At 48.1% G+C, this 25,004-nt stretch overlaps 1 protein-coding gene across 1 annotated transcript in view; it reads right to left on the bottom strand.

Annotated features, from left to right (window-relative positions):
* Window positions 1-22,322, bottom strand: part of Atp1a1 (ATPase Na+/K+ transporting subunit alpha 1) — a 29,002-nt gene extending 6,680 nt beyond the window's left edge. Inside the window, exons 1-14 of the mRNA XM_021648493.2 lie at window positions 22,011-22,322; window positions 12,488-12,598; window positions 11,632-11,691; window positions 9,624-9,827; window positions 8,986-9,099; window positions 8,590-8,724; window positions 8,351-8,468; window positions 7,640-7,908; window positions 6,978-7,176; window positions 6,182-6,291; window positions 4,233-4,367; window positions 3,596-3,788; window positions 2,168-2,343; window positions 837-973 (exon numbers count right to left, since the gene is read on the bottom strand). Coding sequence (XP_021504168.1) covers window positions 837-973; window positions 2,168-2,343; window positions 3,596-3,788; window positions 4,233-4,367; window positions 6,182-6,291; window positions 6,978-7,176; window positions 7,640-7,908; window positions 8,351-8,468; window positions 8,590-8,724; window positions 8,986-9,099; window positions 9,624-9,827; window positions 11,632-11,691; window positions 12,488-12,598; window positions 22,011-22,022 — 1,973 coding nt within the window. The 5' untranslated portion in view covers window positions 22,023-22,322. The remainder of the gene's footprint in view (window positions 1-836; window positions 974-2,167; window positions 2,344-3,595; window positions 3,789-4,232; window positions 4,368-6,181; window positions 6,292-6,977; window positions 7,177-7,639; window positions 7,909-8,350; window positions 8,469-8,589; window positions 8,725-8,985; window positions 9,100-9,623; window positions 9,828-11,631; window positions 11,692-12,487; window positions 12,599-22,010) is intronic.
* Window positions 22,323-25,004: the final 2,682 nt, after the last annotated feature.

Below are 25,004 nucleotides of genomic sequence, written 5' to 3'. Positions count from 1 at the left end.
CCAAATGACTTCCCCATCGTTTAAGAGCTGGGCCTGTCCAGTATTTACAGACTGTCACACACATCAGCCTATTCATGGCTCATTGTCACCTGCAGGAGGCCTGCCTGCCACCTCCCTCTCCCCAGCTCTGAAATCACACAGACACACTTTTAGAAATGGTGGAGCTGAGAAAAACCTTTTCCTAAACCCACATTAGGGTGAGAAAGCCCTAGACCACATCAGAATGAAAACAGATCTAGTATGTCTCCACTATTTGCTTTTTAATAAATGTGTGTGTTTGAGTCTGTGTGTACATGCGCATGCCAAGCCACACAAGTGGAGGTCAGAGGGCAACTCTGCGGAGTTGTTTCTCTCCTTCTACCTTCAGGTGTTTTCCAGGAATCAGTCAGGTCACGAGGCTTGCAGGGCAAGCACCATCTGAGCCACCTCATCAGCCTTCTATTAGCCATGGTCTGTTTTAATGCTCTTCCCCTTTATTGCCTGGACTATCTAAACAACTGTTCTTTCGCATTTATTTTCTCAGCGTGGATCTGAAAACTGACTAGACACTAACAGTCCAGTGACTAGTGCAGACTATTTACTATCTGACTTCTCCAGTTCTGGGCGCTCTGAACATCTCTGAGCCTCTACTGCTGAGTTCTGCAAGTGGGATTCCCCGCCAGCCTGCTACATCATTACAGCAAGCATGCAGAACAGCGAGCCTCTGGATTCGTGTGGCTGCCTCCCCGGAAACAGCAAGGTCACTTTCTAGTGGTGCAGGCGCACCCCTACTCCCCTGGTGCGATCCAGGAAACAGATCCGTCAATGAGAGGCTACACCGAAGCTTCCTGCCGTACCTGGGGTTCACCTGGTTCACTGGAATGTTGAGGCGGGCGGCAATGTCCTCCACAGTCTCGTTGCCTTCTGAGATGATGCCCACACCCTTGGCAATGGCTTTGGCTGTGATTGGATGGTCTCCCGTGACCATGATGACCTGAAACGGGAAACCGGATGCTATGCATCAATTCGCCAAAAATATAAATCCACAGAAAGAAACTACAGCGCAACACCAAGATTTTATGACACGTGGCCATATCATACTACACATATTGTGTTTCTTTTTACAGAAACATAAGTCAAATTTTACGGAAACTATCAGAAAAAAAAAAAAAAGAAAAAGAAAGAAAATCTAATCTTGGTGGGACTAGAGCGGTGTGTATCCTGCTGATTAGTACTTTCACATTCACCCAGTTCTGAAGGAGACAATTATATATTTTATTTATGTGGATATAAGAGTTTGTGTCAAGGGGCAGGGGATAGAGCACCAACTACAGGAGTCCCTGGAAGCCAGAGGCGTCAGATCTCGGGAGCCTGAGTCACACAGGTGGTTTTAAGCTGCTTGACGTGGGAGCTGGGAACCAGATTTAGGCCCTGGTAAGAGCAGGTCTCTAAGCATAGGCCATGTTCCCAGCCCATCCATATGCCGTGTTCCTAGTCCGTCCTAATTTATTTTTATACTTAAAAAAATATCTTTAAAAAAAACCAAAGTACTGAAAAAATAATTTCTATCAAGCTTCTCAGTGAAGTATTTTCCTAAGTGTGCGAACAGTGGACATGTTAGGGTAAATTACACCAGAACAGACAGAGAACGAGTCACTGAAAAGTCGGCAGAGAACAATGGGGGATGTGCCTGCCATTCAAGGCATTTCCAAATTTAAATCTCATTTTTTTTTTTTTTGGCCATTTCTTTTACTTGTGTTTCTTTTATCAAAATGTAAGGCGTTTCTCATCTCCAACTTCACATCTGTTCTTTCTTTTTTTTTTTAATAGTTTATTGTTATTTTATGTGCACGGGTGGTTTATCTGCATGTATGTGTGTAAGAGTGTCAGTTCTTAGAGTTACAGACAGTTGTGAGCTGCCAGGTTGGTGCTGGGCATTGAACTCAGGTCCTCTAGAAGAACAGTTGGTGCTGTTAACTGCTGAGCCATTTCTCCAGGCGCCCCCCTCCCCCAATCTGTTCTTTACCCAACAATTTAAAAGTATTTGATCCTTCAGGTTGCACCTAAGGCTTTGGAAATGAGAAACTAACAGACACCCCCAGAGAGAAAGTAGCTGCCTGGACCCGAGGTAGTGTTCAGACAAAGAACACTGGCCCTGAGGTAGAGACAACTATACCTCAGGCCCTACCTTAATGCCAGCGCTGCGGCATTTGCCCACAGCATCGGGGACAGCAGCTCGAGGAGGGTCAATCATGGAGATGAGACCCACAAAGCAGAGGTTATCCACAGGAAAGTTCACTTCATCGGTGTCAAACTGGAAGCCTTCGGGAAACTGTTCATCAGGCAGCAGGAGGTGGCAGAAACCTACAGAGGGGGCAGGGGACCCGTTAGGGTTTCCAGTGCCGTAGGCAATGAGGTACAGTTGCAGCCCTTCAACCGCCATGACTATCTTGGGCTGGATGTTGAATGTGCAAGAGTCTAGTTTAGGAATAATACAGAGTCAGTGAAAGAACAGAAATGGCTGAAGGACAGAATCCACCAGAAAGAATTATCAAGGGACAGGAATATTCAATCTGGGGAATACTGGACTGAAAACACTAGTTTTTAATACCAGACCATTAGGCTTCTCAGCACATATGACTTCCGTCTAGCTGTACTATAACGGGAAAACTAAGGCTATCTCTTCCTATTTAATAATCTATTACTGAGCACCAACGTGGGCACTCATAGGCGCTACTCTGAAGAGGAGCATATAGAACAGACCATCCTGCTGTAACTGTATCATGTGAAGACTCAAGGCATCCTAGATTTTGCCTTTAGTACTGAGTGATGGTTACAATGTGTTCAGTGCGATAGAAGATGCCGTGCAGGCTCAAGAAGAACAGTTCCTTTTTACTTGGGGCTGGGGCAAGCGAAAGAGCAAAATGACCTTAGAGAGGATGGTAATCTTTTAATTGGGCAGACATGTGAGAAAAAACAAAACAAAACACTGAGTATGGGCTAGTTTTGCAGGAAAAGGTGAATTAGAGAACTCAGAGAATTATGCCAACTGATCGATTCTCAATTATCCCATCAGGAAAAATCTAATGATGGATATGTATCTATCAATACACAAAATATTGTAAGTGCCACTGGCCCAAACAAACTGGACAGTGGGCAAAATAAAGTTGTGAGCTTCAGTGGCTGCTGGGCTAAACAGACAGGCAGCACCCTGCCTGCTGGTTTGCTGCTGGTCTTATGAGTGGAGTGGCCACTTCCCATGGACCACGCACGGCTATCCCAGGTATTAGGCACACTAAAACTGAATAGATTTTAGTTCAGCTTATAGACCTTGGCAGCTTATAGTCAAGGTTAGATAATAAAGGTCCCACCCCCATCTCTTACCATCCAGAAGTGACCGCCATGAGGCCACAGGTCTAAGTCCAGGTCAGCAAACCATCAAGACTGTTTTCCAATATATTGTTATCTCTCCACCATTTACAGCTTTAAACAAAGGCATATAGAAGAAGCAGGACGGCCCCAGGAAGAATTGGAGGAATGCCCAGAGGACACAGAAATAAGCAATGGCTGTGGCTGTCTAGCTGTGCTCAGGAGCTACGGGCAGTCACCGGCTTACCTAGCACGCGCTCTCCAAGGCCGCCCAGCTCCAGGTAGGCATTCTGAAAGGCGTCTTTCAGCTCTTCGTCCAGTGGCTGCTCCTTGCCATGGAGGAGGATGGAGCTGCAGCGGTCCAGGATCCTTTCTGGAGCGCCCTTCATCACTAGCAGGTGTTTAGGCTCAGACGCATTGGGGTTCTTGTGAATGGACAGCTGTGAAGGTTATTCAGGGTATCCAGGCATTAGGCAGCTTCATGTAGCAGCGCAGGCCTTCCTGACTAGTCAGCCTTTCCTATGAAACAAGCTAAGATCTCCTTTCTGAACCCCTAGACATCTCATGATCCATGTTGAATGCTACAGGAGGAAAAGGAGCACCTGCTGTATGCCTAAGATATGCGTTCTTATGTGCATGCTCACAGAGACAATCCTGAACCCTTGGAGAACCAAGAGGCTGGCTACCGAGGTGTACATATACCCTTTCCTCTGCTTCCAGCCCCCAACTCTAAGCATTCTGAGAGAGGTTTCATTTCTCCTACCAATATCCAAATAAAAGAAGACTTCCAAATTTACAGTTAGACCTTGTGGAACTTGGAAAATGTCTCTCCTCTCGCCCATGACCCCCAGCCTCCCCGTCAGCCCTGTCCTTGATCTGCACACCTGGTACTTGTTGGTGGAGTTGAAGGGAATCTCCACTATCTTGGTGTATTTCTCCCTCATCTCCATCACGGACCCGCAGCAGACCTCGATGCACTTTAGGAGGGCTGACTCAGAGGCGTCTCCTGCAACTGCCCGCTGGGAACAGAGACACCATCTGTTAATGACCTGGAAAGGCTGATTCACAAGGCATCAATGGGAAATAGAAAACTCTGGACGTGCTCCAATCTTGTCAGTGGTAGAGAAAACAGGTGAGAAGTGACCCAGACCAGGCTGTCAACAGCGCCTCAGGCTCCAGTCTAACCTCCTTCCCCACCCATGTCAGCTTCAGGTGAAAGGGTGCCCGAAGGCATTACCAATACACCCTCCCAACCCACTGCAATCTATTTTTACGTCCCCCTGGCCTGCTAAAAAGCCTCACACTCAACACCATTCACAACTGAACATTTCTGGTTATAAGTCTGGAAAACAAACAAACCAACAAACCCAAAGCAAACATTTCTAGTACCACTCATTGGCCCAGTAAAACAGCTTAGGGTTCAGAGACAGGCACAAACTGTGTCAAGGGCAAAGGGCTCTAATCCTAATTCAGTTGTGCAAAATCACCTAGGCCTGAAGTTTATGAGCTGGAAGCTGTTACCAGCTCTGGCAGTAGCACAATCAGTTGCATCTTAGTCATGGTCTTCACTTTGGGGACACACACCTATGCTCTCCATGATCTACTTACTCACATGGTCACACAACTGTTTTGACCTACTAAGCATTTCTCCCGTAAACAACTTCTACACGGGTGAACATTTTAAGATCTGTGACACACAAGCCTGGACATGCAGATGAGCAAAAGAATGCTCAAGAGGCCAGCAGCCCCCTGTGTAAGATGGGTGATGGTGCTGACCATTAAAAAAGAAAGGAAAGAAGAAAAAGAAAAGCCAACCATTGAGCAGAATAAAGCTACTTTCAGAAATGTTGTTAGAGAGGGGGTAGTCATGCTATTATTGACACAGCTCAACTACCCAAATACTTCAAATATCCCTTGATAATCTTCCTTTTTTAAGTTTTAGTCAGGAAACACAGAAAATGGCCACTCTGAGGTCAGGCAGGACACCAAGCAACCACCTTTAGTGTGACTCCCAAGATAAACAACGCCATTCTTAAACCCACGCCAAGCAAACTGCCCTCAAAGAATAAACAAAGGATAGCCTTACAAGACAAGCCACCTCAGTTACATCCAAGCCGTACTCGCTTTGGTGACTGGGTTTATCTAGAGAACTCCCATAGGCAAGTAGCTTCACAGAGGACAGATAGAGTCCGGAGCAGCTCAAGCAGCTCCTTGACATCTGCAACTCGTGGTCCTTGTGGGATTGCATTGTCACTTGAGCAACACAATAAAATCCCAGCCATTTCAAACTGCCTGAGTATTCCAGGAGGCCGAGACTGTGCCTTGATCTTATTTTTACATCATTAGTAAGCAAGCTAAGAACAAGTAAGATAAGGGAAATAGCTAAGCTATTTTAAGAACATAAATGGCTTAAGGGATTTACTGGAATCTAATGTATCTGAACATACAAACACAATTAGAACCAGTAAGGCAGTCTCACTGTCCCCTTGGTTAGGTGCTATCTGAGGGACAGGGGTAAACTGGTCTACTTAGGTTTGTCATCAAGAAAGATTTTCTCAAGTCAGATTTTTACTTTCTTTCCCCCTTTCCCCAGTCACTATGGACTGCAGCCACTGAGAGCACGCCGGAGCTCAGACAACACAATCTTTGCTATTAGGGAGCGAAGATTCCCACAAAAGATCTCAGGCATTCTTCAGTGAAGTTGTTTTTCTACACACAAAGGCAAGGTGCTGTTTGGAAAAAAATGGTGGCAGTGTTTACGTTCTGACCATCCCCTTACTCCCCACCCCGACCCCAAACAACTCAAGAGGCACTAGAACTTCTGGGGGCATACCTTAAGAATAGGCAGGTTTTCCTGGTTAGCCTGAAACACTGCCCTGTTACAGAGACCAGCAATTCTGGACAGAGCGAACCAGGTGGCTGATGTCTTGTCAAAGGAGACACCTGATGGAAGCAAGAAAACAAGAAAATGATGTGCTGACTTTTTAAAAATTTATGTGTGTGTGGGTATGTGTGTGTGTTCTCTCTGTGTGAGCATGCTTCCATGAATTTATGTGTGCCATGTGCAGGCAGGTGTTCGAGAGGCAAGAAGGCATCAGTCCTCAGTAAGTGGAGTTACAGAGTTGTGAGTTGCTTGGAATCAAACCCAGGCCCTCTACAAGGTTAGCAAACACTCTTAACTGCTGGACCATCTCTCCAGCTCCAAGATTTGTTACCTTTGAATGTTAACTTTGAATATCAGTTCTAGTAAAGCCCTGTAAGAATCTGAAATGATACATCCCACTTCCTCATCAAAGACATCGGCTTGCAGTGCTTCTTAACTGTGTGTACAGGGCAAATTGTTACACACCCTCTCTCTAACCATAAACATTAAACCAAAACCAAAACAGTGTCAAGAGCTTTAAAAAAAAAAAAAATCAAGTAGGGCTGGCAAGATGGCCCAGAGGGTGAAGGCTCTTGCTGTGTACAGGATGATGTGGATTTGATCCCTGGAACCTATGTGGTAGGAGAGAACAGACCCCTGCCACCTGACCTCTGATCTCCACACGTGTGCACTGGCATCCTTGTACCCACACATGCACAAAATAAGGTGAGCAGGAGCTGTAGCACGAGGCGGGCCCCAGTCTTACCACTCTGATTCTCCGTGGTGTCAGCTTCGTGGATTTGATTGTCAAACCACATGTGGGCCACCGTCATCCGGTTCTGAGTCAGAGTTCCAGTTTTGTCGGAGCAGATGGTGGAGGTGGACCCCAAGGTCTCCACGGCTTCCAAGTTCTTCACCAGGCAGTTCTTCCTCGCCATGCGCTTGGCAGTGAGTGTCAGACACACCTGCAGACCGGGCAGGCAACAGAGGGGCATCACCCATCCAGGCCGGAGTGCTACACAAGCTCCACCACACCCTCACACAATTTCTCCAACCTCCTCCTGAAGTCATGACGTCATGGAGATGATGGAGACTTCCTCCCACCTCCAATAAACAATGTAATGAAAAAAATAGCAGTTTATCAAGTGTATCCTCCCTCCATCCTGACCTCCACGTTACTATTTTCTTCCACTGCCCTGAGCTGGATTAGAAGATAATTTAAGAAGAGAATGATATGTTTTGGGGTTTCTGATAAACCTATGCTGATGCTTTCTCCATGCGATGCGGAACAAAAGTCTGCACAGATACATAAATACAGAGCGTAACTACAGAAGCTGGCAGCTCTTTATAAGAGGCTCAGGGCTGAGCCCTGCGCCCACACATGCTGACGGGAGTGATGGTGACTGCTGCCGTCCCCAGGCATCTCACCGTGACAGTGGCCAGCAAACCTTCTGGCACGTTGGCGACGATGATACCAATGAGGAAGATGACGGCCTCCAGCCAGGTGTACTCAAGGATCAGGGAGAGAATAAAGAAAGACACCCCCAGGAACACAGCCACACCGGTGATGAGATGGATGAAGTGTTCGATTTCTTCAGCAATGGGTGTCTGGCCCCCTTCCAGGCCAGAAGCGAGCGTGGCGATTCTGCCCATCACGGTGCGATCCCCAGTGTACACCACGATGCCACGCGCAGTTCCTTGAAAGAAGGGGAGTGGGAATGGTGTCAGCCCGAGGCCAGGGGGTGTGCCTGGTTTCAGAGAGAGACAGGACACCACACACACACACACACACACACACACACACACACACACACACACACAGACTTGTGTCCTTTATTTAAAAAGGACCAGCTCTCTGGGGAACTTGCTGTCTGTTTTAAAGCCAAGTCTGGTGAAGGGATTGTTACACACTGCCAGGAGAGCAGCAGCCACACTGGCCGGCTGCTATCAGCAAGACAGCACTGTGTGGGAAACTTCCTGGGCTGTCCTGGCAGCAGGTGAAGTCTCTCTGCTCTGCGCTGAGGGAGGCTGTCAGAACAGGGCCAGTGACATGAGGAACTGCACCTATCTTCTCTCCCTCTCTGTCAACACACACACCACACACTAAGTCGTGCCAGAGAGTGCCCTTGGCTAGCCTACCTTCCACACAGTTGGTTGAGAAGAAGGCAATGTTCCTCGTCTCCAAGGGGTTCTCGTTTGTGAAATCCGGGGACCGGGTCTGGGGTTCAGATTCTCCAGTGAGTGAGGAGTTATCCACCTGGGTGTTAGGAAAGTAAGCCTCAGGTGAGTATCACTGTCTCACCATGGACTAGTGCGACCCTCAGTTCACCCTGTCTCCCAAGCAGAGCTGGCTGAGAGGAGGGTCCCGGCTAGCCTACCTTGCAGCCGTTTGCGGATATGATTCTGAGGTCAGCAGGGATTCGATCTCCGCCTTTCACCTCCACCAGATCCCCAACTACCACATCCTCTGCGTTGATGCTCATTTTCTCACCGTTTCGAATCACAAGGGCTTGCTTCGGAAGGGAAGACGTTAGGTGGATCCCAACAGAGCAAGAGTAAAGTTCGAAACAAGAAGACCAGGTTACAAGTGAGCTCACGCCAAGTTACCCGAGTCTGTAGCAAAGATAGCGTTCGTCTCTACACAAACACTTCGGCTTCCTCAACAGTCACTTCACAGCTGCTCCCACTGGATACGGCACTTGCTCTCAGTTTGCTTCGACAACTTCACATTAATTTATCAATCTTTCAAAAGGGAAGAACAAAGCATCAGGTACCTGAGGGACCATGTTTTTGAAGGATTCCATGATCTTGGAACTTTTAGCTTCTTGATAATAGGAGAAGCAGCCAGTTATGATGACTACAGCGGAGAGTACCACGCCGAGGTACAGCTGGAAGGGAACAGACAAGTCAGGGCCCGTGACTCTTGTAAGAGCTGTGGAGATAGTTACAAATCTCAGACGGGATCAAACCAAACAAAACCCCAGATCTGGAGAGGTTATGGCTTCAGAAATAGGGAACTTATGTCTTCATGTTTATCTCTCTCAAGCCTGTGGACAAGAAGCTCAGAAATGGAAACAGTTACAGACCCCTGACCACTGACTTAACGAGGCTTTTGCAATTATTTGAGGTGACTCCATTTCTCCTGCTTTCTTCAAACAATGGTATCTTTCCAAGAACTTCTACAGGAGGAACTTTTCCAGGAAAGTGGATTACACCTAAGTGCAGAGCTGAGCTCTGCCATCTACCAGCGGCCGCTAGGGCCAGGCTGAGACCTCGGCAGAGCTCCTGCCACTTGTCAGGCAGACATCCCATAGCAGGACCCAGAGTGGAAGAGGAAGGGGTGAGCACTAAAGACCAGACAGGTCTAGGTGGGTCTAGGAGGCAACAGCCCTCCCATAACTATACAACTCACATCGTCATTTGGCGGTTCCTCTTCTGTAGCACTTCGGATGCCATAAGCCAGGAAACAAAGAATGGCTCCAATCCACAGCAGCATGGAGAAGCCCCCAAACAGCTGCCGGCAGAATTTGACCCATTCGGGAGTAGTGGGAGGGGGTGTGAGGGCGTTGGGGCCATCCCGGGCCAGGATCTCAGCTGCCCTTGCGGGTGTTAAGCCCTGAGGAGCAGAGAGCCGTGCATCAGACAGGGTGCCCCAACATTCATAAGCCATTATGCTTTCCTAATAACAAGAAGTCCACGGTAGGATTAGGGAAGAAACAGGCTCCCAGCTGCAGAGCCAGATGAAGCCTGGCTGACTCTACCAAAATAAGCAGGGAATTCCAACAGACAAACAAAGCCCATTCCCTTAGGAACCTGTAATACTCTAAAATCTTATTTAAAACTTTTTTAAAGAAACCATGGAAAATCTGAATCAGGTTGATTTTTTTTTTCTAAGTTTTATACTGAAAAGACACCCATTTTAGCTAAATGGTTTGGTTTTGCAAGTTAGGAGCTTTGGGAGTTTTCTGTGCACTGATTCTATAAGGGGGGCGGGGAAGATCTAAAAACAGGAGAGAAAGAAAGTTTTCCTGCACGAATCCAAGCTCTTACTGAGTTAACAGCCAAGTTGTAAGTACAGAACTTCATTCTCACAATGGCAATAAAAACAGTGGCCTGGCAGCGAAGCGCTCACCCACACACATATTTCAGCTAACTCTTGGGAAACCTGTCAGCTTAACAGTGTTCACTGGAAAAGCAAAGCAGTCTGCATGTTCAACTGGGCCTTAAAACCTGTCTCAGAGGCAGACACAAGACTCACATTAAGAGGAGAAAACAGGATTACTTTTGTACTATCAAAATATCAGGTTAAAAAAAAAAGAGAACACATTTCTGTCTAAAGTATCTGTTTGTGTGTACTTGGTGTCTGTGTTATTTTGAACATTGGTGCTAACTATTAAGTGCTGAGGAAAGGAGAAAGAAACAGTATGAGAAAAAAAAAACAACAAAAAGAAAACAACAAGGAATTACTCAGCACGCTCATCTGCCTCAGGTCCCTGCTGGGTTATCCACAGACAGGTTAATAAAACAATGACTTAACATTTGAGCCCTATGCACACCAGCGCACTGGGCTGGGCCCTTTAGCTAGCCTGCCTAATTTCATGACCACCTCTTATAACATGGGCTATTATAGCTCTATTAACCCAAAAAACAGAAGGGGCCCACAGTGTCTGAGTCGATGGACTTTGAGTCCCAGAGAGCCCAACGACATAAGAATCTAATAAAACCAGGAAATAGTGGGTGAAATGCTTAAAGAGACAGCCTGGCCCACAGAGAGCAGAGTGACCAGCGACAAGAGGGTCTGAGTAGAGCTGAGGCCCCTCTCTGAGCCCAGGGGCAGTTGTTCCAAAGGCTTCAGCTTGTTCCACTAAAACATCGACATCCATTCGCGTCACTGCACTGATTCTAACAACAAAGAGCATCTTTCCTCAGACTAATTTTCAGAGCACTGGTAGAAAACATAAGATGCTAAGCACATTTTTTTTTGGGGGGGTGGAGGTGTGTTTTGAAATTTTCATTTAAGTTGTAAATACACAATGAGGTAATCAAAGTTCTGACACACCCCCACAAACCAGGGCGAGAAAAGTACAAAGTTGCCCGACCACTAAAGCCTCCGCTGGCTGCTGGATCTGTCTCGGTTGTAAAAATGTGCACAAGGAAAGCGAAGAAGCCTGGCTTTGGAACCATCCTCAAAACCTGGTGCTCCCAACTCACTGGTTTGTAGCACTAGAGGACAGACAGGAAAACGAGCATCCACTACCAGAAGGTTTTAGCCGGGCACAGAAGCCCAAGTTCTGTGCACGTCACACAGCCAATGCTGGCTGTCAGTACACGACTCCTAGCAAGGCCAGACCTGTCAGATGGAAGAAACCACAGCAGGGAAAACTCTGATTTGGTATGGCGGGCTTCAAATGAGTACATACTCGGCTCAAGTCTGTCCCGTATTTACGATGGAGTTCGTCAAGGCTGAGTTTATGGTCGTCCTAAGGGAAAAGAGAAAACAAAAATTATAGACCCAAAAATCAAAAGAGAAAGAGCACCTACACCACCCATTCCTATTAAGCTCATCAAGAAAACTTTCTTTCCATGACTGCCTAGAATAAGCATCAGCCTCATGGTGGTCTCCTGAGAGAGCTTCCCGAGGTATAGTCAATGCTGGGTGACGGAGGTCCATTATCACCTGCTGATTCAGGTCAGGGACACCCCATAACTCTTGGATGTCTAGACCAGTGGTTCTCAACCTTCCTAACCTGCGACCCTTTCATACAGTGCCTCACGCTGTGGTGACCCCAGTCATAACATTACTTTTGTTGCTACTACACAACCGGAATTTTGCTACTGTTACGAATCATAATGTAAATGTCTGATGTGCGGGATTTCTTATATGTGAAGGGTCATCTGACAGTGGCAACCCACAGGCTGAGAACCGCTCATCTACATGAGGATGCCATCGTCCAGGTTGGCTCTGGATGGGTTAAGTCACAGAAGCCTCCTTAGCTTAAAGCGGCTGCTGGTCTCTAGTGCTCGGCGTATGTCAGGGAAAAGCAGAGACTGTGTGTGGTACAAGAACACCCCCATTGCTTACGGTGGGTGAATAAAGACCTTGTTTAACTCTTTAACAGCTTTTTGCACTGACCTCTACAACCCTGGGAGGAAAGTGCTGCAAAGCAAATGCTTTAATTACTCTTAAGGCAGAGTGCAGAAGCACATATGCACAGGTGGGAGGTGCAATTCATTTTTAAGAAAAGCTACAAAACCAATTTTCCTTTCAGCACTTACCATAGACACTTCCTTCTTGAGTTCATCCATGTCCCTTTCCTTCTTAGCCTTTTTGCCCTTCTTGTCGCCATGCTCTGAAACAGCTGCGGGCTCATATTTGTCTCGTCCGACCTAGAGAAAAGAGAAGGGGAAAGGGGTGGTGGGTGAGCTCTGTGAAGCAGCTGGGAGCTCAAGGTTGTGCTCTCTTTGTCTCTCTGCCTCTGGGTGTACGTGTGTGGCGGTGGGATGGGAGCCACAGGGACATGGTTGGAACGGTCACTAGATTAATATTCATCACAACCCACGTGAGCTTATACTGTACATTACATAAACAAGGCCATCGATGGTGGGTTACTGCCACCATCACTCAAGACATCTTGTGTCCACCCGAGGGTATGAAGACAAATGGGGAGGTTGTAACAGGCTTCAATCAGCCTTGCGTTTGGGGAGAACAGTGGCCACAACGTTAAACCCCCCCCCCCATTCTGCAGTCCTCTGCCTTGCCCACTGAAGGAATGAAACCCATGTTTCCATTAGTAACATTGAGCCCAGTCCAGTGCCTAAGTTTGCATTGTGAACCAGACAGACAGACGCTGAAGTCCTGAGCCTCACTAGCCACCAGTTAAGAGAGTCTGAGGAAAGTCACCAACTCCCGAGGCTCAATTTCCCTTGCTACAACACAATTAAGAACAGACAACCTCAGGCAGCAGGTCTGAGGATTTAACGAGACCTCTGAGTGCCAGTGTCTCTGACGTTATGATCAGATTCTTCTCACTGCAAAGACCATGCATGGTTTAAACATTTTGAATGGTCACATTCAAGGATACTAACCACATTTCATTTTTTTTTTCAAGAAGAAAGAAGACATCTACAAGTCCTTAAAAATTCTAAACTAAGCTACAAAAAAATAAAAGAGAGAAAAAGAAAGGGAGTCTCCAGCCCATTCTTAAAATAAAATCCCCTAAAACGAAGGCTCTGGAAATGTTTTGACACAAGCAGGATGCAGGAAAAGCGTGTGCGTTATCGCATAATTCACAGCAGCCACCTACGCCTCTCAAAACTAGAAGGATTTTTAGAGAAAATGTTGATTCTATAGTTTAAATTTAGACTGTTCCACTCCCTCACCCTGTCTAAAGTGCCTGAGCCTATATGCACGAAACCTGAACTTGTTCCTCCGAAGTCTGTGGAGAGGCCTCTCCCCTGCAGGCTACCTCGGGAGGGGAGGGGTGAGGAGGTGGGAGGGTCTGTAGGGCTTGCCTTACAATAAATGCTTGGTGGTGCTCTCACTCTTGTTTCACGGGACTCTCCTCTGACTGTAAGTGGTACATTAGCAGCTACTCAAGCAAAACCTGGGAACTCTCCTGTCTACATTTCATTTTGTTGTCCCAAATGAACATAAAACCCCAAAACAGCATGTATTTCAGTCATCATATACTAAGTAGCAAATAAAATACAGCATGCACTTGAATTTGGAAGGCTGCAGAGAAAGCCTGCTCAGGGTAGTGGCTGCTGGAATTCAACACTGTGTTACTTGACAAATGACTTCTTCCTTGAGAGCTGAGGCACTTGAAGCTTCATCTTATCTGTCCAGAGCGGAGCAGGCTGAAGACAGTCCGCATTCCTCACATTCCCTCCGCTGTGGGGCAACCACAGCTCTGAGTGCCTCTCTGAGTGGCGAACTAGAGGGCTTTGAGCAGAGATGAGCCACATTCCTATACAGATCTAATGGGAAAGCAGAGCGCTCTAAAGCCATTTTGCAGACGCTGGCTAAGGGCTCCTTCGTGTATGTGGCCAGTGTAGAGTGATCTTTAAAGTACACCTTACACCTCTTCAAGCAAGTTCAATTTCATGGAAATATGTTTGCATGAAGAGCGCTGTTAGAATCCCCCAGCCTCACTGTCTGTGTGCTTTGGTTATTCTCAGACTCTTAACATTTTCCACTCCAAAAGGGAGAAGAGAAATATTGGCACAAGGCAGCCATCACTGGACCTCTTCCAAAGTTTTATCACCCATTACAAAAGCAGTGCTCTGCCTGTACCTTCAGAGCTATGGGGAGTAAAGTTGGGGAGTCTACATTTTCTAACAGCCAAAACCCTTTATAATTCATGCTATTTAAGGCACAGTTTTAAATGGGGACATATGTAAAAGGGATATTAACATGTAAAATTATTTCTCCAAAAATCTTAATTTTTCAAGTAGGCAATGTTTGTCTAAAAGAACGAGGCAGCTTATCCTATCCTATTCAGTTCTCGCCCACAAGTAAAACAATAATTTAATGCTAGCTCTTCCTGGTGCGGGTCTAGGGATCCTTGGGCTCCTATGGGCACTAAGAGCTGTAATTTCAAATCTGAATAAGTATGTGTTTGTGGTGTGGGGTAGGACATTTTCTTTATTTCTTTTAAAAGCAAAGGTCACAGCAGGGGAGTGGTGAGGTGTTCCCTCCGTGGACTTCAGTGACCTCCCCACTTGTTTGGGTGCCAGGACCGTAATTTCTCCTTTCTCGGTCAGAAAATACTGGTCGCTTTTCACTCAGCCCCACAGAGCAACAGAGTGACTGGAACTCAGCGATGCTCCATCGAGTGGCTCCCTTTGAGCGTCCCTGAGGGAAATCTGGAAGGGGCATTCAACAGGCCGTGCCATCCTCAGAAGGGCAGCTGATGAAAAGGGAGTTCGCTGGGTTATTAATGTTTTCCATTCTAAGTTAGGAACCAGGAAGTTACAGCAAAGCATTACTCCATGTGACGCTTCAAGGCTGGCTGTGTCACTATTTCAACCTATGTGTCCTAGGCTTCCACTTTCCCAGGGATTCCCAAGGAAATTGGCTTTGGACGAGAGGAAGGTATGCTGGAGATAAAAGGAGAAAATCCTGGACAGGAGGGACAAAGGACAAAACAGATATGTAAAAACAAGATTTCATTGAAAGACATGCTGGCCCTCACAAAGAGGGAACAAGAAATCCCCATGACCTTTTCGAGTGGAAAATGTTCCTTCCTCTTCTTGAGTTAATTCATCACTCGCAGGAGGAAATGTGTTTGGGGGGAAGGCAGAAGACAGCTACAAATTTACCAGTTATTACAATAAAGATGACCATCACACACATGGTCACTCGCACACAGTCACAAAAACACTGTCTCCCACACTCTCTCTCACACACACACAGTCACACATTCTCTCTCACACTCTCCTCACACATATTCCATCACAATCTCATATACTCTTCACACACACTCTTTCTCACACATACACACTTTCACACATCCTTTCATACACACAGTCGAACACACTCTCACACAGACATACATACTGTCACACTTTCACACGTATACACATAATTGTCACACATACACACCAGTGAGATTTAAGTAAGGATCTTCCTCTCCAATGGACTGCCACTTGAAGCCTACACAGGCACCAGCACTACCTCTGCCCTGTGCCCTTCACAGAACCCACTAGCACCCAGGGACCCTTCTAGGCCCACCACCACCTCTGGTTCTACAGCCAGAGAGCTCACGAGGCCTTTCCTAGACTTCTGAAGTTCCAGCTGAATTGCCCAAAGGGGACCTGGAGGCCTAAGATCCCCACTCACTCAGGCCAGGTCAGTGGATGGCACTTTCAACTCTGCCTGGTCAGCCTAGCACTGCCATCTATGTGTCCATGAACACAAGGCCTTGCCTTCCTGCTTTGTCATAACTATTAACTTACCTAAGGCATTCGGAGAGCTTGGTTAGTTGAATCTGAAAACAAAACACTTAACAGAACAAAACAACCTAAGAACTGTTTCCAGGACTGAGAACAAAAGCTTTTGACTAGCAAGAGAGGCTACAACCGTGGCAAAGTAACTGCTCCAAATGTCACCCAATTCACAGCTGGCCAAGAGGGCTGTGATGATGGCACCTTCAAACTCAATTTGGCAAAGTCCATCTTGGCAGGGAAGCCAGAGGCAGGCTGATGCGCCTGGTTACTACAGTAGGCTCTGCCTAACTCTGGCCAGCCGTTAGTAAAAAGTGGGGGGAGTATCCCCCATTGTCATATCAAAACCTTTACCTCCAAGTCAGCTCTGTCTGTAAAGGTTCTCCGCACAGTGCTGGACAAAGGTCACTGTGATAACCCAGTTGCTGCACACATTACTGCCATTCCTCGCTTCCTACAGAGCCAGCTCTCAGAGATATTGCACAGAAAGTATCAATCTGGACTAGTCTGCCATGTTTACAATCGGTCCTAAGCCTAAATGGTTCAGTTTAGGGACATCTTTTCTAGCGGAGGATCTGAGGGCTCTACTAATGCCTGGGCTGACTGAGGGCTGGCAAACGGAGGACAATGGAGAGACAGTCACAGTCCTTTAGCTGTTTTCCAGCCCACAGTGACACTTCTGGAATAGCAATTCTCTGCAGAGGAGGTAACCAAGGAGGCACCCCAACCCCCATACCATGCCTTAGGTTCCTCCTCTCGCTTCTGAACACATACATGTTGGGAAATGTACTCCTGCAAAGCCAGAGCACTAGGTTCCTTTATGAACCCAGTTCAGGATCTAAACCCGGGCTGTATGGAGCCCACCAGACACACAGATGAGCTCAGCCACCGGGTTCCATCATCTCACGGGAACATCACCCAACCTTCCTCCTTAGCCGATTCTTAAAAAACTCCATCAGCCCACCCTTCCTGCTACAGAATGTATCCACAACCATCCAGAAATAAATAAATAAGTAAGTAAATAAATAAATAAATAAGATTGTAAAGTATGTGGAGAATCTTAAAAAAAATTGTCTTATTCTTCCACATACTGAAAGCACCAGCCCCATGGAATATTAGACTTCTCCAAAAGGCCTGAATGAATCTAAACTTTCTGGTCACCCTTTAACATCCTCCATCCGACCCCCTCAGATCCCCCCTCCATTGCCATCACTCTAGTTTGAGAGAGTACAGCTTAACAACTGGTACAAGCACTGCAGGCAGGGTGGGGGCGGGGGTGTGTGACATCAGGTTCCAGGAAGTCCTGATCAGTCTTTAATAGGTGGCTTGAAGCCTAGGAAGCCAAATGACTGCTGGGTTGAGGAGGGCAGAGGCGCTGAAGGCTTACAGAAACACATTGGTGCCGGAAGCATGACAGGGAGGGTGCGAACAGAGAGGCTCTGCAACCCGTGTGCCCCAAGGCTCTGAATTACATCGGGATAACAGACCGGAAAGATAAACACCGAGGCCCACGGATGACAAACGTTACAGTGATTACTAGTCCCCAAATAATGAAGGCTTCCAAGATAAAGCGAGAGGCACCATCAATCAACTTTTCAAATCACCAACAGAGAACATGAGATTGCTGTTACTAAATGGGGTTTGAGTAAAACCCGATAAGAGACAATGCCCAGATAGATTTCATTGTAAAGTCACAAAGCAACTAGAGAATGAGGTCTATTGGATTAAAAAAAAAAAAAATCCCTTTGGCTCAGGACCCAAATGAAACCAAATCAGGATGAAAGTGTGTGTGTGTATGTGTTGGGGGGGGGGGTGGTGGAATTCCTCTTTTCTCATTGACAGAATCTGTTATCCCAAACATCAAACACATACATGTTAAGAACTAAGAACGTCTTATGAATTCCTGGTACCAGATTTCAGCACAGCTAATGAGGTGATTCATATCAAAGAACACACTTCCTCTCATAGTCTCAATTCAGGCCAAAGTGAGAAAGTTCAGACCCGGCTCGATTAGTGACCGCCCCCCTACCTCCCCCCCCCAAAATACATAAATGAAGGAATTTTAAAGGTGGAGCATTGTAACATTCCCTTTACTTCACATCAGCACCCACTAGACACATTCTCAGGGTAATCTAGAATTAGACAGGTCTGGCAGGGATGGACAAACAGTCTGCCCAATGCTTTGTTATCCAAACCCAGCCACTCTGATTACTGTGAGCCCATCTGATCTGACACTCGGATTTCTTCTTCAGGCCTGCTGGCTGGCAGGGGGCCCTGGGCACTGATGTTCTAGCTGAGAAACGGCCATCTCTCCTCGTGAGACTTTCAAAAAGTTAAAAATGACCACTGTTCACTGTGGAAGTCTTCACTTGGAAAGTGAAAGTCTAAGATGCTAGTAACTGGATTTGCTTTGGGCAAACGTAAGAGTTTCCAGCCGTACCAATGAATACCTCCCTTTGAAGAGCAGTTAAAGCATTTCTCATTCTTTTCCTTCTTTAATGTTTCTCAGGAGAAAGGCAAATTGTTCCATAGCTTTGAAAGGGCCAGGGAGTGAAGAGCAGTTTATGAAGGTCTGTTCGGTTTCCAGTCCTAATGACTTTGTAAGCCCCGGCAGTACACACCAGCATGGCACCCACTCCACAAAGAGTACACTGATGACCCCACTTGCTCCTCAGGGTGGACTCCCTATCTGGCCAGACCAGAAACCAGAGCTTCGGGGCTTTGCTTTTTCAAAAAATCTGCTTGTCTTTAAATGAAGCAAAAATTTGACTTAGTTCTTCCTACGAAGTACCTCAGGGCTGTGTAGTTAATGCCTCCCTCTCGCTGACCTATTCCTAAAAGAACATTCTGAGGAGAAGAGAAAAATCACTTCTCTGTGTACTTGTTGCTAAGTAATCCTTAGACGCTGGTTTTGAAAGTTCAAGGATGGATCAGCGTGAGTGCCAAGTCTCTGCTTTCACACTGAACCCACTCTTTATTCTGACACATGATTTTAAGTTTTAGCCCTTAGCTGGATCTTTACAAAGCCTTTTAGGGTAGGGTGGGGGGTGTTTTCTATTTTCTTGCATGTAAGAGCTTCCTCCCTGTTCCTACTCTTCCACCCAAAGGTGAGTCACCACTGTTACAAACTTGCCAGCAGAGAACGCTACAAATTAACAGCAGGCAGCCTCTTTTAACGGAGGCAGAGAACCTTCCAGGTAGGGAACTGTTACTCTCTTACACCATATAATGTAACTAGCAGTCAAAAGGTGGACTGAGTCTCAACCGGCCTCACGCCTCTTCCAGGCGGCCTCCGGGACCAACCCCACTGTGCACTGTGTCCTCTGAGTGCCTTCGTTGCTCGTGGCCAGACTGGGCCACTTTCCATTGGGAGGACTCTGCCTTACAGTGTTTTGAGTCTAAAGTACTAGCTTTATAGCAGCCAGTGGGTATTTAGTCACACTTTTGAGTTTAGCTCCAAAAGGGCAGCTGATAATGTTACCCTACAACCAGGATTTCTGCTGACATGGGTATGTACCCCTTGTGTCACCTTCACCGGAACCTCTTTCCCTGCCTAGTCTTTAAATCACTAGTCATAAGCCGGGATTTCTCTTCTAGGTATCTAAGTTAATATTCAACCAAATCCGGGACGGCAGTGAAAGGTTAGGGAGACCCTCCCTTCTATCATCTTTTATAAACTTTAAAACAAAGTCTCCTGCGTTTCTAAACAATCCTGGTGTGTACCTTTGGTGAGCTAAGCGGTTGTGGGTGGTAGGTCTCACTGAGGATTTTAGGGCAAGTCAGTGGCAAAAACACTCAATAAGGAAAAAAAAAAAGGGACAAAATCCTGTTTTATCCAGGAATGATTCAGCAAGCTGGTCCTTCATTTTTCTCACCAAACATTCAGCAGCTGGGCTTTGAAAGCTAGTAAAAATCACCTGAAAATACCACCCACACCTAGACCCTCATCGGCACTTGAGAAAGGGGGTGGGGGTGGGGCTGGAGAGATCACAATGACCTTAAAAATTAGCTGCCGGTAAGCTTCCTGGTTAACCAATTATCAACACAGCTTTAGTCATTGCTCCACCCACATTTTAATCCCCATGTGGAAAAATCCCAACATTTCAGTATGAAATATTCCTCTGGCCAGTTCAGCCATTATTACGTCACTGGGAAAGACATGCACACACATATGACTGCACGGGTGCAAGCTAACATCCAGTTTATCTGAGTCCACCCAAGAAAAACACTCGGGTTGAACCTCCACTGACTTCTCAGCTGCAAGCTGCTACGGTGCCACTTCAGTAGGCAGACTCATCTAGGTTTGTGGGCATAGCTCTGACTTAAGCATCTGCCTCGTTTACTTATTATTACAAACACCCCAGTTCCTCCTGGAGGACAACTTTAGAGCTCTGCAGAGAGAATGCTGCCGGAGAGGTAGATGTATGTGTGAGCTTGAGAGCAACAGGTTGTTAGGCACCTGTAGTCACTAAACCACCATTTGACCTTGAACAAGCCATTTCACCTTCCTAGACTTTGGTCTGTCTTCCTGTTCCCTAAAAGCCACTCACCTTGACAATGATACTTTCTGAAGGGAATGGAGTAGAAAGAGGGGCCTTTAATGAATAAATGGTTTATAGAAACGGCTTAGATGGCATGTAGGATGGCGTGGCACAGAGACCCGCTTTCCATCGTGGCTAGTGGAGGCCAGGCAGGCGATAGGCTCTGCCATGATGCTGCATTAGCCCACACTGGGCACTCCCAGGGACCCTGTTCTCTGTACCTGGCCCAAGTCTTACAATTATCTCCTTCAAAATCCATTTCGTCTCAAAAGAATGTGCTGCTCTCCGGCCCCATCCCAGAATATACCCAGGGGCCTTGGGACCTGCAGAGTGTCTACAGCCTATCCGCTTGCTCTGGCCTAAAGAGGATGGAGTGGACTCGCCCACCTGTATTCTCGTGACTGGTGCTTTTTCAGTCTAGGAACTTACATGTTCTGGGTGATTTCGGGTAAATTTTTTATCCGTTGGATTTGAGCTGCTTTGAGGTCAGGAACTAATTCTTCTGAGGTGGACAGGAGGAATCAAGGTGGGAAACTCAGCATTGTTGGTGCCCGGGATCCCTCACTCCCCTCGGGAACCGCTCTTGGGTGAGACAGCGGTGCAGGAAACCCGCGTGGCTTTTGTAACGCTACCAACTGTCCGGTCTCCAGTCCTTTGTCGGACTGACTGCACCTCGCGGCCCTTGAGGGTCAGCCTGGGCCCCTTCAAGAATCGTCCCCTGACATGAATCCACACATCCCTCCCCACCGTTAAGACAAGTCCACCAGTTACCAAAGGCGCATCCTGTTATGGAAAGTGGCCCATTTTAAGGCTCTCAAAAGTATACCTTAAAGGCTATCTTTGGGCTGTGAAGTCACACCCTTTCTGGCACCAGCTTCGCTGGGCTGGCTCTGCCGTAAGGGGAAGCCAGTTTTTTTCCTTTGGGGGAGGGCGGTCGCCTCTGCGGGGAGCTGGCCGAGCCCCAGCGCCTCCAGGAGAAGGGAGTCTCGACCCGGAGGCTACCCTCGCCGGCGCCGGGCCGCGGCGAGAACAGCCACCGCGAGGGGGCCCTGGTGGAGCTCCCCGGGGGAAGGGGAGGAGCGCTCCTTCCCCTGGGCATGGAGGGAGGAGGGAGAAAGGAAGCGCAAGGCGCGCGGTGAGGGCGAGCGGAGGGTGCAGGCAGGGCAGGCGCCCGCCTCGGGGATGCCGCCCGGGGTGCTCCTCCTCCGCGCTCAGCGCCCGCCCCTCGCCCGCTCCTCCACGGCCATGAGCCGGGTCCCCAAGCCGCTTCCTCCCGCGCCCCCTCCCGCGGCCCGGGCTCGCCAGACACTCACCCCCTTCCCCATGGTGGCGGCGCTGCGGGCCCCGCGCCGGGACCTGTGGCTGGAGACTAGAAAGAGAAGAGAGCAGCTCCCGGCCGGGAGAGCGGGGCCGGGGGAGCTGAGAGGCGGGAACTAGGGCTGCCGCGGGAGGAAAGAGGGTGGACGGCCGGCGCCCGGGACCGAGGCCGCCGCTGCTGCCGCCGCTGCTGCCGCCGCCGCCGCTGCCACGTGTCCGCCTCCTCCCGACGAGGCTCCGCGCCCCAGACCCAGCCGCAGCTCGAGCCCGCGCCTCCTCCTCACTTCCTAAAATATGCAACCTGCGTGATGGCTCCTCCCACGCGTGCACGTCACCGTTACCGGAGCAACCTGACACCGGCTCCAGCTCGCTCCGCCCCCGTCCCTAACCCCTCCCCGCCGGGCCCGGACCGAGCTAGCGGCTGCCAGCCCGGGTCTCCCGGCAGGAGGGCGCCGCCGGGACCCGGGACGCGCGTGTCCCCGTCTCGCGAGGGCTTCGGAGCGAGCCCTCCTGCAGGACAACGGGGACTTGAGAGTAAGGCGCGGAGAGTCTGGGTGCGGCGCAGTCCGGGCTAGCCCGCTTGCTCTGAGTAGCTTCTCTCGAGCGTCAGGGACCTGGAGGGGACCGGGCTGGACTGCAGCTGCGTGGCCGCGAGGGACTCCTCTCTGCTGAATCCAGGCCGGCGTGGATCTGCGGATCCCCTCCCCAGGCTCTTGGAGTCTTCCCTTTCCTTGGGGTCCTCTTACTACTTGTCATTCGTCCGCTAGAGAAATGCTTCCGAATACAAACGAGCGCGCGCGCGCCGTGCACACTTCCCTTCCTTCAAGACCTCAAAATGACTAGCTAAAAAAAAAAAAAAAAAAAAAAAAAAAAAAAAAAAAAAAAACAAGCAAGGAAACAAACAAAAAGCACCATATGAATTAAACCTTCTTGTCCAAGAGGGTGGAGGTGTTAACCTGCTAGTCGGAGAGATTCTCCTTTTTAGGGTAGAGAAACCTGAAACCCAAAAGAACACCCATCCTTAGTGAGAGAGGTGGACTCTAGGGGGAGATGTTTTGAAGAGCTGTCTGCAGCTCCGCATTTCCCAACAGCATAGCCCCTCCGCCTCCAAGGCGTCCTTGGCTACCCTGAGGGACATATCAGTCTCGCTTCCACCCCCGTCGCATCCCACTCTTGGCCTTGTCGAATTTCAGGGCGGGGCCTCTCGCTATATTTCTCGCTGAGCAGGCGCTGCAATGGCTGAAATTCAACATGAGAAAGAAAAAAATAATAACCAACCCGAAGTGTTATAATTATTATCATTATTATTAATCAATGTCAAGAAAGCCAGGGCTCTGGGAAAGCGCAGGATTCAGAGCAGAAACTCGCCTTCCGTCTCTGGAAGCCTCTTGGGAGAAGCAAGGAAAACATTAACTCCTTAGTTAGATCTGCACCTATCAACTGCAAGTGTCAATTCTTTGTAGGATGCAGCGCGCTTGCAAAACAAAACAAAACAGGTGGGGAGGCGGGGAGGGGTAAGGGAAGGAGAAACATCCAAACAACTAGCCACTGTGTTATCAGTTATTCGGCAGAACAATTCTAAGCACTCCTTACAAACAACCGCTATTATGGAGGATCGCTCTTATCTCGGGCGGGGGCGGGGTGGTGGTGGTGGTGATCTACAGACTTGATGATATCAGTTCAGGCCTCAGAGAGCAAAGGAACTGTAAGCAGAATTCAAAACCATGATTCTGGGGTAAAGACCTCGAATCTGGAGCGTCTGTCCTGGCTCTGGTAGTTCAGCTGCAGGCCACGGACTGTTAGCTAGAAGTAAGAGAGGCTGCATTCCCGAGCCTAGCCTGATTGCTACTGTGCAGGACCCTTTGCTTGCTGAAGACCTTCGTTTAAGCTTAATTGCCCACGGGCCCTGATCTAAGTGAGAAAAACACAACAGCGAAAATGGAGAAAGCACCAGCCTGGGGGTGGTCTCCTTTCTCATAGCGTTCACTCATTCATCAAAATGAGGCTGATAGGTCGAGGCATCATCATTCCCTCCAGAGCTGTTTACTTGACAGCTGTGGGTGCTGATGTCCTTTCAGGAGACTCCGGTTGTCTTCAGGAGTGGAGAGAGGGCAGCAGTTAAGTACAGGCCTCTAATTTAACCCTCTGTTTTGCTCTTGGCTTCATACAATAGTTTTTACCTGCTCCAGGGTTCTTAGGTGTCTTTAGACGGAGGCAGTGGGAAACTGGGAGTGGAGGGGTTGGGTGTGTAGCTTGACTTCTGACCAAAGGGGCTTGGCTTTGAATTTGGAAACTTAAACCATCTTTGAACTCTATAGTGTTTGAACCTACCTGGTTGAAATCAGAGCTGTGGATGTGGGTACAGAACCACGCAAAGGTGGCTGTGGCAGCTGCGGTGGCAGGAGTGCACCTTTGATTCCAGCACTTGGGAGGCAGAGGCAGGTTGATCTCTATGAGTTCAAGGCCAGCCTGGTCTACAGAGCAAGTCCCAGGACACTGAGGACTGCACAGTGAAACCCTGTCTTGAAAACAACAGCAAACAAACAAAACAAACAAACAAAAACCCCACAGAACCAAGTAAAAAACAAGGCATGGCTAAGATGACAAAGTGGAGGTCTCAGGTGTAGGAGACACACCTTCCAAGGAAGGTGACTGGAGGTCTTTTCTTGAAAGGGATTCCCCTCATTCTTAGGAGAGATTTATGAATGAAATCTTAGATATCAAAGACGCACGTGCTCCTCCATTTATGATGAAAAAAAATGAGGTTCAGGGAGTAAAGAACACTGGACCCCCAAATACTGGGCATTTGGGTACCTTTTCTAGTCCCCAGTCCTGGTCTGGTACTGAGGACAACCGAATATGACAGGACAAAGAGTCAGCTGCCTAATACCTCTCCTCCCTGCTCCTTAGTCCTTCAGCTCTTTAAAGCTTGCTAGCTTGGAGCGTAGTTAAACGGATGGACCAGACTCAGCATTTGCAGACCTCAGGGC

The sequence above is a fragment of the Meriones unguiculatus genome, chromosome 10 (genome assembly GCF_030254825.1).
Source record: "Meriones unguiculatus strain TT.TT164.6M chromosome 10, Bangor_MerUng_6.1, whole genome shotgun sequence".
In the NCBI taxonomy this organism is placed as follows: Eukaryota; Metazoa; Chordata; class Mammalia; order Rodentia; family Muridae; genus Meriones; species Meriones unguiculatus.
Note: the sequence above shows the minus strand (reverse complement) of the source record. Positions and strands in the feature narration are given on the sequence as shown.